Source organism: Apodemus sylvaticus, chromosome 22, assembly GCF_947179515.1.
Source record: "Apodemus sylvaticus chromosome 22, mApoSyl1.1, whole genome shotgun sequence".
Taxonomy (NCBI): Eukaryota; Metazoa; Chordata; class Mammalia; order Rodentia; family Muridae; genus Apodemus; species Apodemus sylvaticus.
Genome location: NC_067493.1, coordinates 31,710,464 through 31,728,042, shown reverse-complemented (window position 1 = coordinate 31,728,042; position 17,579 = coordinate 31,710,464). Strand labels below are relative to the sequence as shown.

The window sequence follows — 17,579 nt, the reverse complement described above, 5'->3', positions numbered from 1 at the left end:
TTCCCTCAGTGTAAACTGGAATTGAGAGGCTCCACCCCCTTGCCGTTTTCTGATTGGACACTTTTAACGCGTCTCTGGCTCATGATTGGTCCGCGGAGTTCCTGACCCTCGCTTCCTCCCTTCAGTGGCGACTACGGCGGCTCCGAGGAGGGGGAAGGGCGAGGAGGGCCGGCCGGTGCCGTCAGTCAGGCAGGGGGAGCCGCCGGGAGCGGATGGCGGCAGCGGTAGCGGGCCCACTCGCCGCCGGGGGTGAGGAAGCTGCAGCTTCAGTCTCCGTGCCAGGGTCTCCTGGTCTACCCGGGAGCCGTAGCGCAGAACGAGCCCTAGAGGAGGCAGTGGCCACCGGGACCCTGAACTTGTCCAACCGGCGTTTGAAGCACTTCCCCCGGGGCGCGGCCCGCAGTTACGACTTATCAGACATCACCCAGGCTGGTGAGTTGCGCCGGTGCCCGGAGAGCAGGGGACCCATACTGGACCGCGACCCTCATTTGCATAGCCCCGCCTCGCGTTCGAATCGGGCCCACCCCTTCACCTGGCGGTCTTGAATGCTCGCCCCTTGGGATTGGCATTGAGCCGGCGGCCTCCCCTCCCCTCTGTAAGAACCACTGGACAATGAGTTCGCTTCAAGGGTGCACAGAACACTTTTGGCCGAGCTCTGGCAGACTCTCCCCTTTATTTGCATATTGCGCACCTGTAGCATGGTCCCGCCCCTCACCTGGCTGGCTTCTTCAACCCCAGATCGGATGATCAGCCCTTAAAGCAAGCCTCCATGTCTAATCTTTCATCAGTCGCCGCATTTTTCACCCTTTTAGTCGTTTCCAACGTCTTCCTCACCCGTCCACCTAGATCCCAACAAGCCTCTGTTATCCCTTTTCCTAAGGGTTGCCCCTAACAACCCGACGTTTCTGCTTGCTTCTCCGCAGTCTCTGCAAGTCCCAGCCCCTCTTGTCGGCCACCCCAGCCTGCCTATGTGAAAGAAGTCAATCTTCCGCCCTTAACTTTCCATCCATTATCCCTGTCCCCTTTCTCTTCTTCCTGGCTCTGTGAGGTCACTGTGGAGTTTGTGACCTCATAGAAGCCCTACAATTATGCTTTTCCCTTAGGGGAGGAACTTGAAGCTGATTGCTGAAAAGGAAGGATATTGTATCTCTTAGCTAGGGGTGCTGACCTGGAAATTCTTCCAGTCCCTGTTCTCAGACTCCCTCTAATCCTGTCCCCTCCGCCCTGTGTGAGTGTGAGTGTGTGAGATTGGGATCCCACTAATCATGGATGGACACTTCACCCTTGGGTTTGTTATGGCCAGGCACTGGGGACTGTACTATGACAGGTGAGTCAGGCTTCAGCTGCTTAGGAGGCGGCCTATGAACTTGGGCCGGCAGCTGAGGGTAGGGAATCACACCAGAGGGCTGCATTCCGGGAGCCCCACCCCAGGCTGGGCTGGAGTGTGAGGGCCCCTTCTCCTGCTCCTCTCATCTCCTCATCCAGGGCTGTCTAGAGCTGGATCAAAGAAAACACTGCTCCAGCAGGTGCCTGCCCACCTGCAATCACACCGGGCTGGCTGGGCCACGGTCTCCCCTTACTGCTCTGGAGAGAAAACGTTTAAATCTCTCTGTTTTTCCATTCCTTTTCCCTACATAGTTGAACGAGTCCTGGGAATGGGTGAGCCCCAGGAGCCATCCTTACCCCTCCCGGGTCCCCCAACCCCCAAGCTCCAGATTGACCTCAGCAGCTGTGTGACACTGGCCGTCTGTTCCCTTTCCCCTCCCCCCTTTGCTTGTTTCTTGACCAAGACCAAATGTTTTTCTTTACTTCCTCAGGGCTCTGTCTCAGTGAGTGGACTCTTGGGAAAACGACCCAGCCCTCCCAGCCCCTCCCAGCTCCTGCCCCAACCCAGTCTCCTCCTTCAACATTCCGACTCAGGGTGCAGCTAGGGCTTCCCCCGGGTGCAGGTCCACTTATGTGTTGGAGTGGGAAATTCCCAGCCTCCTGAAAGTCCCTCTCTGTCTTCTTCAATCTTGCTGGAGCCCGGGTTCTAGGCAGGTGGGTTCCATTACGGCCAGTGCCCTCCTCTGTCTTCTCTCTTCAAGCTGGGAGCCCCTAGCCTGGGAGGGTGTGTGTGTGACAGAAGTCCAGAGTTACCTGGTACCCTGCCCTCTGCATGCCCTTTCCCTCCATCCAGACTAAGTGCTTCAGCAGTGCTGCTGGAACCCTCTCCTGCTTGCTGTCGTCCCTGGACGGTCCCTCAGTGGAATCCCCTGACAACCAAGGGCTGTGTTCCCTTGGCCTACTACTAGAGACCTGGGCTGGGGCAGGGCAAGTTGTAGCAAAGGAGAAGTGTCGATCATTCTCCCACAGACCACATCCTGTGCCCCTGAGCCCTGCCTCCTCCAGCCTAGGCTCCTTCCGCCCCTCTACCCTTCACCCAATCCCAGTTTGGTCTCCACTCCCATGCATGCATGCATAACGCTTATGCATCTGTGAGCACAAAGGCAAGAGGCAGGTGTTGGGCATGGGTGGAGGACCAGATGTAGGCCTCCCACCCTCTCCGGAACTGTCCTTCCCCTGCCAGCTCTGTCTGTGTTCACTGGGGCAGGAGCAAAGGAGAGTGAGCCACTCGTAGGGGGCAGGCTACTGTCCCCTGGGAAACATGTACAGGCCGCAGCCGAATGGATTGTTTCTACTCCATTTCCTGTCACAGGACACATTTCCTTGGGGGAATGCTCCCCAGCTTCTCTTCCTCTTAGCTTTTCTTTTGCCCTTTACTGAAGGAGCCCTTAGAGAAGCTCACATCCACTCTGACCTGGGATTTCCCCTAAAATACCCAGACACCTCCTAGGGCAGGCCGAACAGAACAAACCGAAATGCAGGTTCTAGGGGCCTGTGGTCTGTCTCCACAGTGGAGGGAACCGCGGCCTTGCCTCTGCCATAGTGAGCCAGTCTTTGAGATAAGAGGGTGTCAGCCTCTCACCTCTGCTCCTTGCTCTGCTCGTGGTAAGTGTAAAGACTCTGGACCTGAGGCCCAGGGCAGCCAGCCACGAAACCACCTTAAGGCCTCTAAGACCTTGGCTCCCGGCTCCAGCTTAGCCTCCTGCCTTTCCCTCCCTGACTTCCTGGAACTAGGTGTTCCTCATCTCTTGGTCCTGGAGGCTCTTGAAAAACTGGCCAAGTGTTAGGGCCCCACTTGATCTCAAAAGCCAGGCTATCTCTCGTTCAGGACAGACAGGTTGACGCTAGGAGGAAGGGCGCTCTCTCTGTGGTCCCCAGAGGCTTTGCATTCCCCTCCTGACCTTTCCTGCCTATCACCTTACTGTTGTTTTCTACTTCTCTTTCCTGTGCTGGGATCACATCCAGAGCCTGCTGCGTGCTAGACCCATTGAGTCCCATCCAGCCCCAGCCAGGCCCTGGTGTATGGGGGATCTGGGGAGAGAGAGTGCATGCTCACATACGGACGCCAGAGGGCATGGTGGGGTGCTGTCCCACCACTCTCCTGGCAGCCCCCAAGCCCCGTTAATGTCTGCGGGCCCCTCTCCCACCCTCCCCACAGCACTGAGGTCACGATGCCCAGGCCCCGAGTTTTATATGAGTGCTGGGATCTAACTGAGATCCTCATGCGCACCTGTGGAGTTGGTGTGCTATTCACTGAGCCCTCCTTTTATCCCTCTGGCTCTCCTCACAAGCAGGGCCCCTGTGTGATCCCCTGCCTTTCAGCTCTCCTGACAGCTCAGTACACATGACCACAGTGTTAAAGAGCTGCCAGGAGAAGTCTTCCTTTGCCCTGGTTTTTGCTGGGTGGGACAGAATCTAGTCCTGAACTGAATACAAAGCCAGGTATGGCCGTGCCGGCTTGCAGTCCCACCCCTGGAGAGGCCTGGTTTCTTCTCTCTCAGCATTCTGATTGCTGCAATTACAGGCGTGAGCCACCACATGGAGTTTCCTGTGTGAATTTAAAGATTATGTTTATGGTCTGTTATTACCCTCCCAAGCCTGGGCCCTTCTGGCCTTCTCTCTGCCTTTCTGGTCATGCTTATCATGTGATTTGCTTTGTAGACTTATTGTCTCCCCAGGGAGGCCAGTTTATGAACTTAGTTGTGTTCATGTGTTGCATATGTGCACACCCCTGTGGAAGCGAGGGGGTCCGTCCACTTTGCTCGTTTGAGACAGTCAACTGGTCACTGAATCGGCTAGGCTGACTGGTGAGCTGGCCAATGAGCACCAAGGATCCACTTCTCCCCGCCTCTCCGGGGATGGGATTGCAAGCCCACACTGCCATACCTGGCCTTTTATACATGAGCTCAGGTCGACATTCATGTGTGGCAGGCCTTTATCCACTTAGGTCTCGCCTTAACCCTGCGGACTTGATTCTCGAGGTCAGTGGGGGATCTGGAGCTGGGCAGCTGCTTCAGGTGTGAGGCTGCCATTGTGTGTGGCCGAGCCTTTTCTCAGCTCATTGTAGACCCTTGCTTTCCTTAGACTTGTCTCGGAACCGGTTTCCCGAGGTGCCTGAGGCAGCTTGCCAGCTGGTGTCCCTGGAAGGCCTGAGCCTCTACCACAATTGCCTGAGATGCCTGAACCCAGCCTTGGGGAATCTCACAGCCCTCACCTACCTCAACCTCAGGTAGTGGGGCTTATTCTGGGGTCCCCCCCAGTCCCCTCTGGAGGCCTGCGGGCTGGATGCCTCGCCTGGGGAGTGAGCCTGCTGCCTTTCTCCCTTCCACAGCCGGAACCAGCTGTCATCATTGCCACCCTACATCTGCCAGCTGCCCCTTCGAGTACTTATCATCAGCAACAACAAGTTAGGAGCCCTGCCTCCAGACATCAGCACCTTAGGAAGCCTGCGGCAGCTTGTGAGAATAAGGGGCAAGGGCCAGAAGACGGCCTGTTGAGCCAGGGCCTGGGGACTTTGGGGGAGGGTGGCTAGAGAAAGGTAGGAAGCACCCTCGGGAAAGGCTTGCATGCGAGGCAAGTAGCAGGGACTGGTGAGGTGGCTCAGTGGTTAAGAGCACTGACTGCTCTTCTGACGGTCCTGAGTTCAAATCCCAGCAACCACATGGGGGCTCCCAACCATCCATAATGAGCTCTGACGCCCTCTTCTGGGGTGTCTGAAGACAGCTACAGTGTACTGTATATAATAATAAATAAATCTTTAAAAAAATTAAGAAAGGAAGGAAGGAAGGAAGGAAGGAAGGAAGGAAGGAAGGAAGGAAGAAAGAAAGAAAGAAAGAAAGAAAGAAAGAAAGAAAGAAAGAGGCAAGTCTCTAGAGAGAACTGGCAGAGCGATTCTGCTGCTCGCCGGCTTAAAGCACCCCTTCTCTGACCTAGGACGTGAGCAGCAATGAGCTGCGGTCCCTCCCGGCGGAGCTCTGTGGCCTCCGGTCCCTGCGCGATCTCAATGTCCGAAGGAACCAGCTCAGCACCCTGCCTGACGGTGAGGAGAGGGAGCCAGAGGGCGCCGCGGTGTCCGCTTGTGTCTGTCTGCATCAGCTCGGCTGCAGGAACACGTGCCATACGCTAGGTGGCTTCTAAGCAGCACAGGCATTTCCCACAGTCAGACCAGGTGCTGTATGGCCAGGTGGTTAGGGCTCTTGCTCCAGGGAGAACAGAACAGCAGCCCCTCCTCAGCAGAGCAGAGAGAGCTCCAGGACCTACCTCTGCGCTCTATCTTATAAGGATGCTAATTCTCTGGATGCTGCCCTTGGGACCTGAATTATCGCCCTGAGGCCCCACATCTTAGTGCCAATCACTTTAACAGTTATGGTTTCAATATACAAAGTGGGAGGGGGACACAAACGTTTAACTTGAAATAATGCTTCTACCCTGAGAAGTCGCAGGCAAGAAAGCGTTTAACAATAGTCTTGCCTTAGTTGCTCGGGGATTTTTCAGTATTTAAAGCAAACAGTAAACAGTTGTATTTGCTTCCGATCGTGACAACCCTCCGAGGCTGGGAAGGCACGGACTCCTAGTTCTGCTTTTACAAGTGTGGGAAGGGTAGGGAAGAAGAAGGGTAGGAGGGAATCGGAACTGTAGAACCCTAAGGTTGGAAGGGAGCAGAGGGCCCCCACACCCAGCTCAGCCCAGCAGGAGCCCTTGCAACAGCACTGGTCAGGTGATGCTCTTACGCTCCTCTCGAGGACTCTGACCTGGGAGGGTCCCTGACAGAGAGCTCAGGCAGCCCTGCTTAATGGGGTAATTACGACATGCCAACATTTGGTCGTCGCTGCTTGGAAGCAGTGCACCTTTCGTGTTCACCCAGCATGGTTCTGGTGTGTGCTCCCTCTGTTTCCGGTGGGGGGCCCCATAGATGTGACTGAGATCTGAGACCAACCCTCAAGGGTTTAGTGACTTAATGGGGGGGAGACAGCCATTCATAGGGAACTGCTACGGCAGGGGGCTCGGGAACCCAGGAGGGGAGCAGGGTTCCGGGGAGTCTGGGAGATGGCAGCTCCCAGAAGCTCAGGCCCAGCTGACATTAGAGAATGCGCCGTCCTTCATCCGGGTGGAGGAGCACCATGTATGGAGCACGGAGGCAGGGAGAGCCTGATCTATCTTGGACAGTTAGATAAGCTAGAGGCAGGCAGGAAGGGTGCAGACTTAATGTTGAAGACCAAGAGTAACGGCCATCATTTTCCCTGCCTCCTTCCACCCGTCTGTCTCTGCCTCTGCCCTCCCAGTCTGTTAAGTGTCTTCATTACTTTTACAAAATCCATGAAGCCGAGGAATTTTGTCTTGTCTTGTTTTGTTTAGTTGAGACAGGGTCTCACTGTGCAGGCCAGACTGTCCTGGAGCCCATCGAGACCTGCCAGCCTCCCAAGTGCTGGGATTAAAGGCATGCACCACCCTACCTGGCTGGAATTTTGCCTTTTTTGTTTTGTTTTTTTGAGAGGTAGTGTCTTGTAGTTCAGGCTGCCCTCCAGTGTGTAGGCAAGAATGGCCTTGAGCCCCACTCCTCCCGCCCTCTCCTCTGAGTGTTGGGCATACAGGCGTGTGCCACTTTAGCAGTCCTGGCCCTGTGGAGTGGGAGGCTTTTGAGTGGTAGCATCAGTTGGTTTGTCTTGTGCTGCTCACTGGAGAACGTAGGATGGATCTCAGGGTGGGGGAGGCAGGAGAGGAGGTGCAGAGGGCTGAGCAGCTCTGGAGGGAGAGGGAGGAGAGGAGCAGCCTTTTGTTTCCAGGAGGTGAGCTGAACCAGCCAGGGGTGACTGACTGCTCAGAGCCAAGTTAAAGGGAGAGAAGGAATTCAAGGCCTTGGCCTGGGCATCTCCTAAGTCTCCCTCTGCTCTGACCCTAGAGCTGGGAGACCTTCCTCTGGTCCGCCTGGATTTCTCCTGTAACCGTGTCTCCAGAATCCCCGTCTCCTTCTGCCGCCTCAGGCACCTGCAGGTCATTCTGCTGGATAGCAACCCCCTCCAGAGTCCACCTGCCCAGGTAAGGTGCAGCCTGCGTGGACCTTGAGGACAGTGGTGCAGGAGGGGTGCGGGGGGGGGGGGCAGCAGGGCTCTGGGAGCCACCTCTTCTCGTGCATGTGCCTCTCACACAGATATGCCTGAAGGGGAAACTTCATATCTTCAAGTACTTAACAATGGAGGCTGGCCGGAGTGGAGCCGCCCTCGGGGACCTGGTCCCTTCCCGACCCCCGAGTTTTAGTCCCTGGTAAGGCCCAGGGGAAGGAATCCCCTTCTTGGGACCAAAGAACTCCCCTGGATTCCAGTGGGAGGGTAGGGGTGCCGCCAGCCTGGGGCTGATCGGGTCTTCCTGGCTGCTCCAGCCCTGCCGAAGATTTATTTCCGGGACGTCGTTATGATGGTGGCCTGGACTCTGGCTTCCATAGCGTTGACAGTGGCAGCAAGAGGTGGTCAGGGAATGAGGTAAGGACCTCCTTTGTAAGGGCATTTGGGGATGTCATCGGGAGGGAAACTTGGTACTGGGGACCCTATACTTAATATGCTGGGGTCTCAGTAAGAGGTCATGGCTGGGGCTCCTCACCTGACACCAGTCTCTCCTGTGCAGCCTGAACCCACATGGTCCCAGCCCTGCAGGGAGCCCATGTCCCACCTCTGCCTCTCTGCCTTAAAGTCCACAGATGATTTTTCCGAACTGTCTTTCCGAATCTCGGAGCTGGCTCGGGAGCCCCGGGGGCCTAGGCAACCCAGGGAAGATGGCTCTGGTGAGCAAGGGGGTTTGCGCAGGAGGTGATGGTGAGTGTGGGCCTGGAAGCCCGCTCCTGCTCGCTCACTGGCGTGCCCTGGGCTTGCAGGCGATGGAGACCTGGAGCAGATTGACTTTATCGACAGCCACGTGCCTGGGGAAGACGAAGAGCGAAGTGCGGCTGAGGTTAGGGGCCAGGGCTGTCCTTGGCAGGCGGAGAGGCGCTGAATGGGGAGTCGGGGTGAATGGGGCCAGGCCTTTCTCCAGCCTCTGCTGTTCCCCTCAGGAGCAGCTGCCTTCTGAATTAAGCCTTGTAGCAGGGGATGTGGAGAGGCCATCGAGCAGCAGGTATTCCAGCCCCAAGCCCACTCTTCTGCCTCCTCCTCAGCAGCCCTGGGTGCCTCCCGTTCACCTGACAAAGGTCTCTCTTGTCCTGTCTTCTGCCAGGCGGGAGGAGCCTGCAGGGGAGGAGAGGCGGCGCCCAGACACTTTGCAGTTGTGGCAGGAGCGGGAGCGGAAGCAACAACAACAGAGTGGGGGGTGGGGGTCCCCCAGGAAGGACGGGTAAGGAAGGGCTCGGGCCCGATGGGGCAGATGCAGGTGCCTCTCAGACCTCTGTCCTCTGAATGTGAGGCCTGACTGCCCAGCCTTTGTCTCTTCTGCTTCTTCCAGCGTCCTGAAGCGGGGGATCAGGGCTGCCGGGCCAGGGGCTTCGGCCCCATCCACACAGGCCGCCTGCAAGTAGGTGTCCTCCGAGATCCACCTCCCTGGGCCTTCCTCGTGGCCTTCTCTGAGTCCCTTCTTTTCTCCTCAGTGGCCCACCAAAGTCCAGTGCTACCCAACTGGCAGGTTCAGGGGGGCAGGGAGCTCCCACATCGCCCCCCACCTCCCAGGACCCCCTTCCTGTATCTGGACCAGGTAGGACATCATCTTTAGGTGATGGCTTGGAGGTGGTTGGGACATAGAGGCCTGAAGGAAGAGTGGGCTACTGAGGGGGTGTTTCTCTGCCACCCCTGGCTTTCCCCCAGCGACAGCTCCTGTTCCCAGGCCACTGGGCTCCATTCAGAGACCAAACAGCTTCCTCTTCCGGTCCTCTTCTCAGAGTGGCTCTAGTAAGTCTTCATCTTCCTGGCCCTACCTAACCTCAGGACTCCCGTGTCTTGGGGCGTGTCTCTTAGGGTGTTGTCCCCGTTCGTGGGCAATCCCATAGGCTGGAACCCGACTGCTGGAGCAGGCTCCAGAGTTTACCCACGGTGCAGAGCTATCCCCATCCTTCTTTCCCTCCTAGGCCCTTCCTCTCCGGAGTCTGTTGTGAGACCTCGGCCGTTTCCTCAGGAGAAGGAGCTAATATCCCAACTTCGCCAGGTGAGCAAAGCGATATTCTGTGATGGAGGCCCGGCCTGGCACAGCGCCCCTTTCCCCATTCCTTAGGACCCACACAGCCCGCAGCAACTCCTAACTGTCATGGAGCAGGGGAAGGGATGCCTTGACCCTGCTGACCCCACCTGCTCCTCCCGGCTCTGTTTCCAGGTCCTAGAGTCACGGCTGCAGCGACCCCTGCCTGAGGACCTGGCAGAGGCTCTGGCCAATGGGGTGATCCTCTGCCAGCTGGCGAACCAGCTGCGGCCCCGCTCTGTGCCCTTCATCCATGTGCCCTCGCCTGCTGTGGTCAGTGGAGCCCAAAAGGAGGAGGGGAGGGACGGGACCGTGGCCTGGCCTTTCCAAAGTCCTTTCCTTTCTCCTGTCTTCAGCCAAAGCTCAGTGCCCTCAAGTCTCGGAAGAATGTAGAGAGTTTCCTAGAAGCCTGTCGAAAAATGGGTGTGCCTGAGGTATGGGGGCTGCACGTCACTCGGAGGATGTTGGTGTCTAGGGCTCAGCTGAATACTGTGCAGAGGGAGGGGCGGGGTTCTATCCACAGGGTGTTCGCTCCTCCAGGAAGCATGTGTCCCGGTCCCACCCCTCACATCTGCCCTGTTCTCCCTCCCGTCTCCCTGGCCTGCATGTCTGCATGCCTGCATGTCTGCATGTCGGTATGGCGCTGGCTGTGGTCCTGGCGTGTGCGGGCAGGGTGGGAAGGCCTGTGGCTTGATGTCGCTAACTCGTGTTATTTGTCCTTGTCCACCTGCCCTGTCCCCCCAGGCTCACCTGTGCTCGCCCTCGGATCTCCTCCAGGGCACCGCCCAGGGGCTGCAGACCGTACTGGAGGCTGTGGCCCTGGTTGGGGACAAGGCCCCTGTCGCAGGGCAGCCCCCCTCTGGTCTGGGTGGCTTCCTCCTCTTCTACGTGGTCTCCATGCTGCTGCTCTATGTCGTCTACGCTCGGCTCCTGGGCTCCTAGGACCCACGCCGCCCGCCCGCCCTTCCCTCCCCGCCTTCTATTTATAAGACCTCCTGTCCTACCGGTGGTGCCTTCAGCCCTACCAAAGACACTAGTTACCCTCACAGTCGCTGACCTCAGAAGCCCCACTCTATAGTGCCCACGAGAGCCCTTACCGTTAGGTTAGTGCTGGTGGGACCTCTGTGCCCTCCCCGCCAGCCTTCTGTCCCCCAGAGGGATGGACGACAGGACCTTGGCTCTTCCCTCCTGTCCTCCCTCCCTACTGGCTGCCCTGGGGGAGCTAAGTTATCTCTGTTTTGTAGAGAGAACTCTTATTAGTAGGGGATGTGAGCCCAGGATGGCCCTGGCTCTGTCTAGACTGTCTAGACTGTCACCTCTGTGTGTGCTTGCTGAGCCCCGGCAGCCAGGCCCTGCCCTGCCTGCACAAGCATTTCCCTCTGGAGATGACAGCCTCTCCTGCCCGAGCCCTGTGTTAACCTGTGTTCTCGCTGGCAGCTTCCATGTGTCGTCGTCCCAGGCATGGGGCAGTGTCTACCAGGAGCCCCACCCTCTTAACCTCACTGCCGGAGTTCGAGGGGGAACTTAACGTGGGCCCCTCCCCCCAGGAGTCCCTGTGCCAGCCCCACCACATTCTGGAAGAGGAGGGGGCCCCCGGAAGGGGCCTCCCTCACATCGCTGCTGTCCTTCACGCACTTCTGGAACAGCCTTAGGGGAGAGGTTGGGGCGCTGGGCCCCGAGTACCACCGGACCTGCCCTGGGAGCAGATGACACCTGAGCCCTGCCAGTTAACAAGGACTTGGTGACCGCGGTCTTGTGTAGCCCCCGCCCTCGGCTGCTTCGGGTGCAGCCCCCATGCGGGTGAAGAGTGTTGTGTCAGACACAATAAAGAGACGCCCAAGGCCTTTGGTTGGCCCTCAGCTGTGTGTCTGCCTGTCCGTGAATGCGCGCTGGTCCCCGCCGGCCAGAGGTGCCCCGTGCCTCTGCCGCCAGGGGGAGCCCTTGACAACCTGGCGGGAGGGAGCGCGCCACGTGGCCGGAGGCGCTGGCGCAGGCGTCATGCGACACTTGAGGTGGGCTCCGACCTGGGCGCTCATGTAGCCTGGGCGGCTCGCAGGCACGCGCTGGGTAGCGCCCGCCGCTTCACCACACGCAGGATGCTGCCTTGGCTTGGGCCATGGGGCACAGGCCAGGCGGAGGCCGCAGAGGGGCCGGGCCTCTCCACGGGCGGTGCCCACGGGGAGGCCTGGCGCCCTGGCGAGGACACCATGGAGAGGCAGGACCCGCCTGTGCAGGACAGGTGAGGCCGGTGGGGCCGCCAGGAGGCGTCGTGGGCGCCGCCGCCGAGGAGGTCGGGACTGGGACCGGGGACGGGGTTGGCCCTGGAGTGGCTCAGGCCGGACCGGGAAGCGGAGTGAGCGGGGAGCCCGTGCTTGCCTTCACACAGCGCACCGCGCCCGGCCCTCAGCCCACCCGAGCCCGGAAGGAAGCCGCCGCCGCCTTCCAGGCGCCCGGCTGCCGCGCCGGCCGCAGAGGCCCCAGGTAGGCGCCCGCTCCCGCGCTCTCCACCCACGGGGCCGCAGGGCCGGCGCCGGTTCTAATCCCGTCCGTCCCTTCCATTCACAGTGGCTCGTCCTCCTCAGGTGACCTCCCAGGTCACCGCCTCCAGGATGGCTCCGCGGCCACTCCAGGACCCCGGCCACCAGGCCAAGGCGGGCCCTCAGCTGCTGGTGAGTGGGGGGCTCTGCGGCTCGGGCCCCAGGTCGCAGCGGTGCCACGAGAGATGGAGCGCGGTGACTTCCGGTTCCCCACAGGGCGCCGGCCGGGGCCCGGGGGTGACGCTGTCTGGCAGGACGCTGTGCCATCCTTCCTGGCCTCTGTACGACGACTGGGGCCGGGTCCCCGCGCCCTCAGGACAGCCCGCGGGAGAGCAGGCGGGGACGCGCGACGCAGGTACTCCTGCCCCACGGGGGGCGTCGCGGGCTGCGATGGAGGGCCAAGCCCGCCAAGCCAGCCCGCTCTGTCCTCCTCAGGGCTGCCGGTGACAAACTATGAAGACGTCTTTCTCTTGGACCCTCTGCTGCCGCGTGGGCAGCGTGTCCCCGTCTGCCTGCCCAAGCCGCCTCAGCAGGTAAGCGCCGCCCTCCCGCCCTCCGCCCTCCTCCCCACGCGGAGCTGGGAGGACACCACGCGCTGCCCTTCCTGTCTTCTCAGGCCATGGGCTCCAGGAAGCTGCTGCTCCCCGCTGCTATCATGTCCCCCTCTGTGCACCCCTCCTCATCCCAGGCCTGCCCCTCCACCTGGCTCAGCGAGGCGGAGATGATCGCCCTGGCTGGGCTGCTGCAGATGAGCCAGGGCGAGCCGACACCCAGCTCCCGGGCAGGCGCTCTGCCCGCCACCGGCTGCGCAGACCCTGTCGCCGCCGTCTCCGAAGACCCCGGCCCCAGTGGAGGCCAGAGCTGCTCCGGAAGCGCTGACCCATGACCCACGTAGAACCCGGGTGCAGGACCACTGTCCATACCGCACCCATCCATACTGCACCCCGTCCATACCACACCCGTCCATACCACACCCGTCCATACCACACCCATCCATACCGCACCCCGTCCATACCACACCCATCCATACCGCACCCGTCCATACCACACCCATCCATACTGCACCCCATCCATACCACACCCCGTCCATACCACACCCATCCATACCGCACCCGTCCATACCACACCCATCCATACTGCACCCCATCCATACCACACCCCGTCCATACCGCACCCCGTCCATACCACACCCGACCATACCACACCCCGTCCCTCCCTCCACAGCTGCTGTCTCCCCAAGCTGTTTTGGTGACAATAAATCAGACTTTGCAAACCAGGCTCTCTGCAGTGGGGCATGGGCTGTGGGAACCTGGCTGGGACCCATTACTCCACTGCACTCACTCGCTCTCCCTGCAGGCCTCCTCCCTCAGTGGTCACCCACTACATGGGGTGGGGAAATCCACCGAGTCACGACACTCAGGGAGCGGGGCACCTTTAACGGGTGGGTTGGTCTGCAGTTGGGACTGGGCAGTACTCTGGGAAGAAAGGACATGGATCAGGTCTGCTGGGCCCAGAGAAGGGCGAGGCTGACTAGGACCCAAGCAGGAGGACTCGGGAGGACAGGCTGCTTGGGGAGCCTTGGGGACCAACGTGCTCCCTGAGGCTCCACCCATCCTTTCTGAGCCTAAGAACTACCGCTCTGGCTTGAAAAAACTGGGTTAGGATAATGTTTTGGCTGAGGAGACACAATGACATCTAGCTGCCAACATGTGACAGCTGTCCCAAACCCGGGTGAGAGTCTCCAGCCGCGCTGAGGCCACAGCTAGCCCGGGACCGATTCTGCAGGCGTTCAGCTGAGAAGGGTTTTATTTGTTTGATTTTTGGATTGGGGTCGCGGGGGAAGGCAGAGACGTTCTAGTACGTTCTCTTCAAAGAGACTAATTTCTCTGGACCACTTCTTCCTGCGGGTTTCTCAGGTGGTCCAGCTGAGGGGACAGAGCAGGCCAGGGGGCAGGCAGCGCAACAGTTCATGGTGGCCTCAGGGTTCCTGCCTCCTGTGTGCAGGAGTCGAGCTGAGCGGTGCTAAGGTTTCCTCTTCTTTTCCTCTCTTCTCCGACCAATGACCGCGTCTCCCCACCTGCCCATCTCTCGAAAGTTCTAGAACTTGATGCTGGCATAGCTATGTGGACTGTTCCCTGGGGCTGCTCCAGGGACCTCCAGGGGAGGCACGAGGTCCAGGTCCACGTAGTTGAGGCAGCTGTCCAGAGACCCCAGCCTAGCGCCGTCCGTTCCTACACAGTCAGGGATGTACATGTAGTCCCCAGAGAGCTCTGACCCTTGGGAAGAGCGGGGCTGAGCCACTGGGGGTCTCCATGTGCCCCCAATGCTACAGTGGGCACCCGGATGCCCGAGTTCAGACTCCGGGGCTTTGAGCTCGCAGTAAAGAGACCCGGGGAAAAATCTGTTCATGGGCACATACTCTGTGCTCTCGGAATCCTCGAGCTGCTTACTGGGACCTGTCCTGGCACGGGTGGAAGGAAGGCCTGGGGGTGGGGTGGGAGGAAGACCTGGGGGTGCCATCCACATATAGTCACCTGCCTCTGCCCCGGCCATGTGCACGTAGTCACTCCTTACTCCCATGGTGATGTAGTCCCCGCCCAGATCTGCCCCCCTGGAGGAGCGTGTAGACTCCATCCTTTGCAGGGGCTTGAAGCAATCCTGCCTGCCTCGCTCCCCAGGGCTTCTTGCTTGTGCGGCCGAAGAAGCGGGAGTTTCATACGGTGCCGCCTGGATAGGAGCCGCAGCAGGGACACTGTTGGGAGGGTCTCTCTGCGGTGGCTCAGCGTTGCCACCAGCTGCATCACTCCCCAGCCGCCTCATGGCAGCCAGGACTGTCTCATGAATGCTTTGGGCCACCACTGCATCAGGGGCCTGCAGCCACAGCTCGCCAGGTCCCATAGGCGCCGAGCGCCCGAGTTCCAGGAAGAAAAAAGAATCTGCGTGGCCACAGCGGCGCACACTGAGCAAGGACAAACGCAGAGCTGGTGGTGGCGTTGCGCGGCTGTCTCTGGAGACTTTGCTTCCCGGCTTTCGCAGGAGGCTCAGGGCCCCAGAACCCAGGCACAGGCGATAGCTGCCGCTGTTCAGACCTCGTGCTCTCCCCAGCCCCTTGGACCGCAGTGTCACAGGCCAGACGTCCTGGAATGGGGCGAAGATCCAAGACTCAGGGGCCTCTTGGGGACTGAAACCTGGAGAGAACGGGCAAGTCACTGGGAGGCAGGGTGACCAAGACGTGTAAAAACTTAAGATTTGAACTTGTGTTGATCAGAGGGAAACGGGTTCAAGATAAACTAAGCCGGCAACCCCCTGACCTCCCCGGCGCTCACCCACCCGGGGCTCACCCATAGCGGTCGCAGCGGCTGCAGCGGCGGTGGCGCGCACCTCGAGCAGGGCGCTGTACCAGGCTTGCTGCTCGGCTTCGCTGGCCGCCGCCACGCCCAGGCTGCTGTCGCTGGTATAAATGACGATCAGGTGGCGCTGCCGGGCATCTGCGCGCTTGCTAATCGTGCAGGCACCCTCCAGGCTAACGGTCCGCCGGGGTCGAGGTGGGCGGCAGCCGCTGGCCAAGAACTTCTTCTCGCTCTCGTAGCACTCCAGGCGTGGCGGGTCCACGCGCAGCACGAAAAAGCGGCGGCGCTGGGACTTCTGCTTCCTCAGATGGCCACAGAGCCGCACGTCGGGGGGGCAGGGCCAAGGAAACGGCGAGCCGAGGGACACGTCGGTGGGCTGGACCCCGGGGGAGACTGTGGGCCCCGTACCTGCAGGGTTCATCTCCAGCCAAAGGCAGTAAACTGTCCTCAGAAGGACTGAGTAGAATGGGTCTGAGCCCCTGAGCAACCACTCGCTTGGGACAAGTAGACCTGGGAGATTGCAGCTGGCCTAGCTGCCCCGCATCTCTCCACGCCCTCTCCTGAGCCATCAGCCTATACACAGGGGTGTGTGTGTCCCAGTGGCCAGTGACACCAGGACTCCTAGGTCTAAGGGAGGCTGACCCAGCTGGAATCTCCACCCCCTTCAACTTAACCCTCCCACACCCGAGCGCAGGAATTTGAGTTTAGGATTCATAGGCTAGAGTAGGAGTCCGGCACCGCTGGGACCAAACTTTCACAGGGGCGGGGAGTGAGTGGGGGGGGGCAATCTCTACCAATCAGCTGACTGGCTATGGGGGTGGAGGAGTACCGCCAGGGGCAGCCTGGGGCAATCTCGAAAGCCAGAGAGCCAGGGTGCAGAGGCAGCTGTGGTTAGCAGTGATGGCACTAGCGATTACAAGAGTGGCCTGGCCTAGCGGGCCATCCTGATAGCAGGAGTTCTTTCTCTAGGAAGGAGCCACCTCACCGAGTCTCTAGCCGTGGGCCCTCAGTGTTCTTTCCCTTCCCACCCAGAGATGTTTGTGCCTTTGCTTCTTCTGAGTTATTCGGGGAACATGGCTGCCAAGCAGTGTGCCAAACTGCCACCTGCTGTTCAACGAGTTTGGGGTGATGGATACCCCAGGAGAGGGAAACCAAACTAGATTGGTCTCTGGTTACCAACCGTACCCACCCACCCACCCACCAGATTCCCAAGCATGCAAATGTCCACTGACAGACACACAAAAGAGGAGTTAGTCTCTTGGGAACACCTTTCTAAAAGTGGCCCTCCACCACCATCAAGCCAAAAAACGCCAACTCAAACCAGATGGCGGCTGTGGTCCCAGAAGCTGGGATCCCTTGCTACCTGAGAGGTTTGGGTGGGGTTGGAGATCACATACCATGAATGCACAGGCTTGCGGAGGCTGGAAGACATCCTCTGGTCTCATTCAAGAGCGAGCCCTCTTGTTTTTGAGACAGCCTCGCTGGCTCGGGACTTGTCTAGTAGGTTAGTTAGCAGGCCTGGAAGGCCGCAGGCCTTTATATGACTGACTCCACTTCCCCTGCCTGGGGTTACTGTGCTGCGCGCTACCACACCCAGCTTTGAAAATATTATGTGTGTTTTTCAGGTTGTTTCCTATGTGTGGTCAGAGGACAACTTTTGAAAGTGGGTTCTTACCGTCTACCTTTTTGAGGCAGGGGACTCTCTGCTGCCTCACTGTGTACCCCAGGCATGCTATCCTGAGAGCTTCAAAGATAATAGTGGACAGTAGTGGTCATTTTTTGTTTGTTTGGTTTTTTTTTTTTTTCTTTTTTGAGGCAGGGTTTCTCTGTGGTCCTGGCTAACCTGGAACTCAGAGGTCTGCCCTCCTCTGCCTTCCAAGTGTTGGGATAAAAAGCACGTGCCCTGCTGGTAGTCTCTGATCGTGCTCTAGGAGTACTGGGATTCTGATGCATGCCATGAATTCTACTTTTTCTGTGGATTCTCGTGATCAAAGTTGGGCCGTCCGGTCTGCATAGCAAGCACTTTTCCAACTGAACTATGTCCCCAGACCCTTGGATATTTTGTTTCTCCATATTAAGGTCACAAGGGGGATGGGGAATAGCATGACAAATTCTGTCAGACAAAGCTTAGTTGACAAGTCCTGGTGCCTTAACA

At 59.1% G+C, this 17,579-nt stretch overlaps 3 protein-coding genes across 9 annotated transcripts; 2 read left to right on the top strand and 1 right to left on the bottom strand.

Annotated features, from left to right (window-relative positions):
- The first annotated feature begins 139 nt into the window (after window positions 1–139).
- Window positions 140–11,396, top strand: Lrch4 (leucine rich repeats and calponin homology domain containing 4). Of its 5 annotated transcripts, none has more exons than XM_052167770.1 (18): window positions 140–432; window positions 4,471–4,615; window positions 4,718–4,844; window positions 5,320–5,425; window positions 7,286–7,422; window positions 7,535–7,647; window positions 7,763–7,862; window positions 8,005–8,161; window positions 8,252–8,328; window positions 8,429–8,490; window positions 8,590–8,706; window positions 8,815–8,883; window positions 8,957–9,060; window positions 9,171–9,254; window positions 9,431–9,507; window positions 9,673–9,810; window positions 9,894–9,971; window positions 10,282–10,501. In XM_052167770.1, the coding sequence occupies exons 1-18, from the start codon at window positions 213–215 to the stop codon at window positions 10,477–10,479; spliced, it is 2,109 nt and encodes a 702-aa protein (XP_052023730.1). In that variant the 5' UTR covers window positions 140–212; the 3' UTR covers window positions 10,480–10,501. The 5 variants fall into 5 exon arrangements, with proteins under 5 accessions (XP_052023730.1, XP_052023734.1, XP_052023732.1 ...); XM_052167774.1 differs by lacking the exon at window positions 10,282–10,501 and adding an exon at window positions 10,975–11,174 and having other exon boundaries at window positions 141–432; XM_052167772.1 differs by having other exon boundaries at window positions 141–432; window positions 8,071–8,161.
- Window positions 11,397–11,489: 93 nt separating this feature from the next.
- Sap25 (Sin3A associated protein 25) lies at window positions 11,490–13,347 on the top strand. Of its 3 annotated transcripts, XM_052167778.1 has the most exons (6): window positions 11,490–11,776; window positions 11,924–12,018; window positions 12,103–12,206; window positions 12,291–12,429; window positions 12,510–12,607; window positions 12,691–13,347. In XM_052167778.1, the coding sequence occupies exons 1-6, from the start codon at window positions 11,634–11,636 to the stop codon at window positions 12,958–12,960; spliced, it is 849 nt and encodes a 282-aa protein (XP_052023738.1). In that variant the 5' UTR covers window positions 11,490–11,633; the 3' UTR covers window positions 12,961–13,347. The 3 variants fall into 3 exon arrangements, with proteins under 3 accessions (XP_052023738.1, XP_052023737.1, XP_052023736.1); XM_052167777.1 differs by having other exon boundaries at window positions 12,103–12,429; window positions 12,763–13,347; XM_052167776.1 differs by having other exon boundaries at window positions 12,103–12,429.
- A 515-nt stretch (window positions 13,348–13,862) lies between these two features.
- Window positions 13,863–16,590, bottom strand: LOC127672611 (insulin receptor substrate 1-like). The gene is made up of 2 exons (XM_052167864.1): window positions 15,416–16,590; window positions 13,863–15,262 (listed from the first exon to the last, which is right to left on the bottom strand). The coding sequence occupies exons 1-2, from the start codon at window positions 15,843–15,845 to the stop codon at window positions 14,172–14,174; spliced, it is 1,521 nt and encodes a 506-aa protein (XP_052023824.1). The 5' UTR covers window positions 15,846–16,590; the 3' UTR covers window positions 13,863–14,171.
- Window positions 16,591–17,579: the final 989 nt, after the last annotated feature.

What these genes read in the sequence shown, in the direction of transcription:
- Lrch4 (XM_052167770.1), top strand. Translation starts at nt 213, where the DNA reads ATGGCGGCAGCGGTAGCGGGCCCACTCGCCGCCGGGGGTGAGGAAGCT. An exon ending in ATGTGCCCTCGCCTGCTGTG is followed by an intron (nt 9,811 to 9,893) that starts GTCAGTGGAGCC and finishes TCCTGTCTTCAG; the next exon opens with CCAAAGCTCAGTGCCCTCAA. An exon ending in GAAAAATGGGTGTGCCTGAG is followed by an intron (nt 9,972 to 10,281) that starts GTATGGGGGCTG and finishes CTGTCCCCCCAG; the next exon opens with GCTCACCTGTGCTCGCCCTC.
- Sap25 (XM_052167776.1), top strand. Translation starts at nt 11,634, where the DNA reads ATGCTGCCTTGGCTTGGGCCATGGGGCACAGGCCAGGCGGAGGCCGCA. An exon ending in GACCCGCCTGTGCAGGACAG is followed by an intron (nt 11,777 to 11,923) that starts GTGAGGCCGGTG and finishes GCCTTCACACAG; the next exon opens with CGCACCGCGCCCGGCCCTCA. An exon ending in GGCGGGGACGCGCGACGCAG is followed by an intron (nt 12,430 to 12,509) that starts GTACTCCTGCCC and finishes TGTCCTCCTCAG; the next exon opens with GGCTGCCGGTGACAAACTAT.
- LOC127672611 (XM_052167864.1), bottom strand. Translation starts at nt 15,845, where the DNA reads ATGAACCCTGCAGGTACGGGGCCCACAGTCTCCCCCGGGGTCCAGCCC. An exon ending in AGCCGCTGCGACCGCTATGG is followed by an intron (nt 15,263 to 15,415) that starts GTGAGCCCCGGG and finishes CGTTCTCTCCAG; the next exon opens with GTTTCAGTCCCCAAGAGGCC.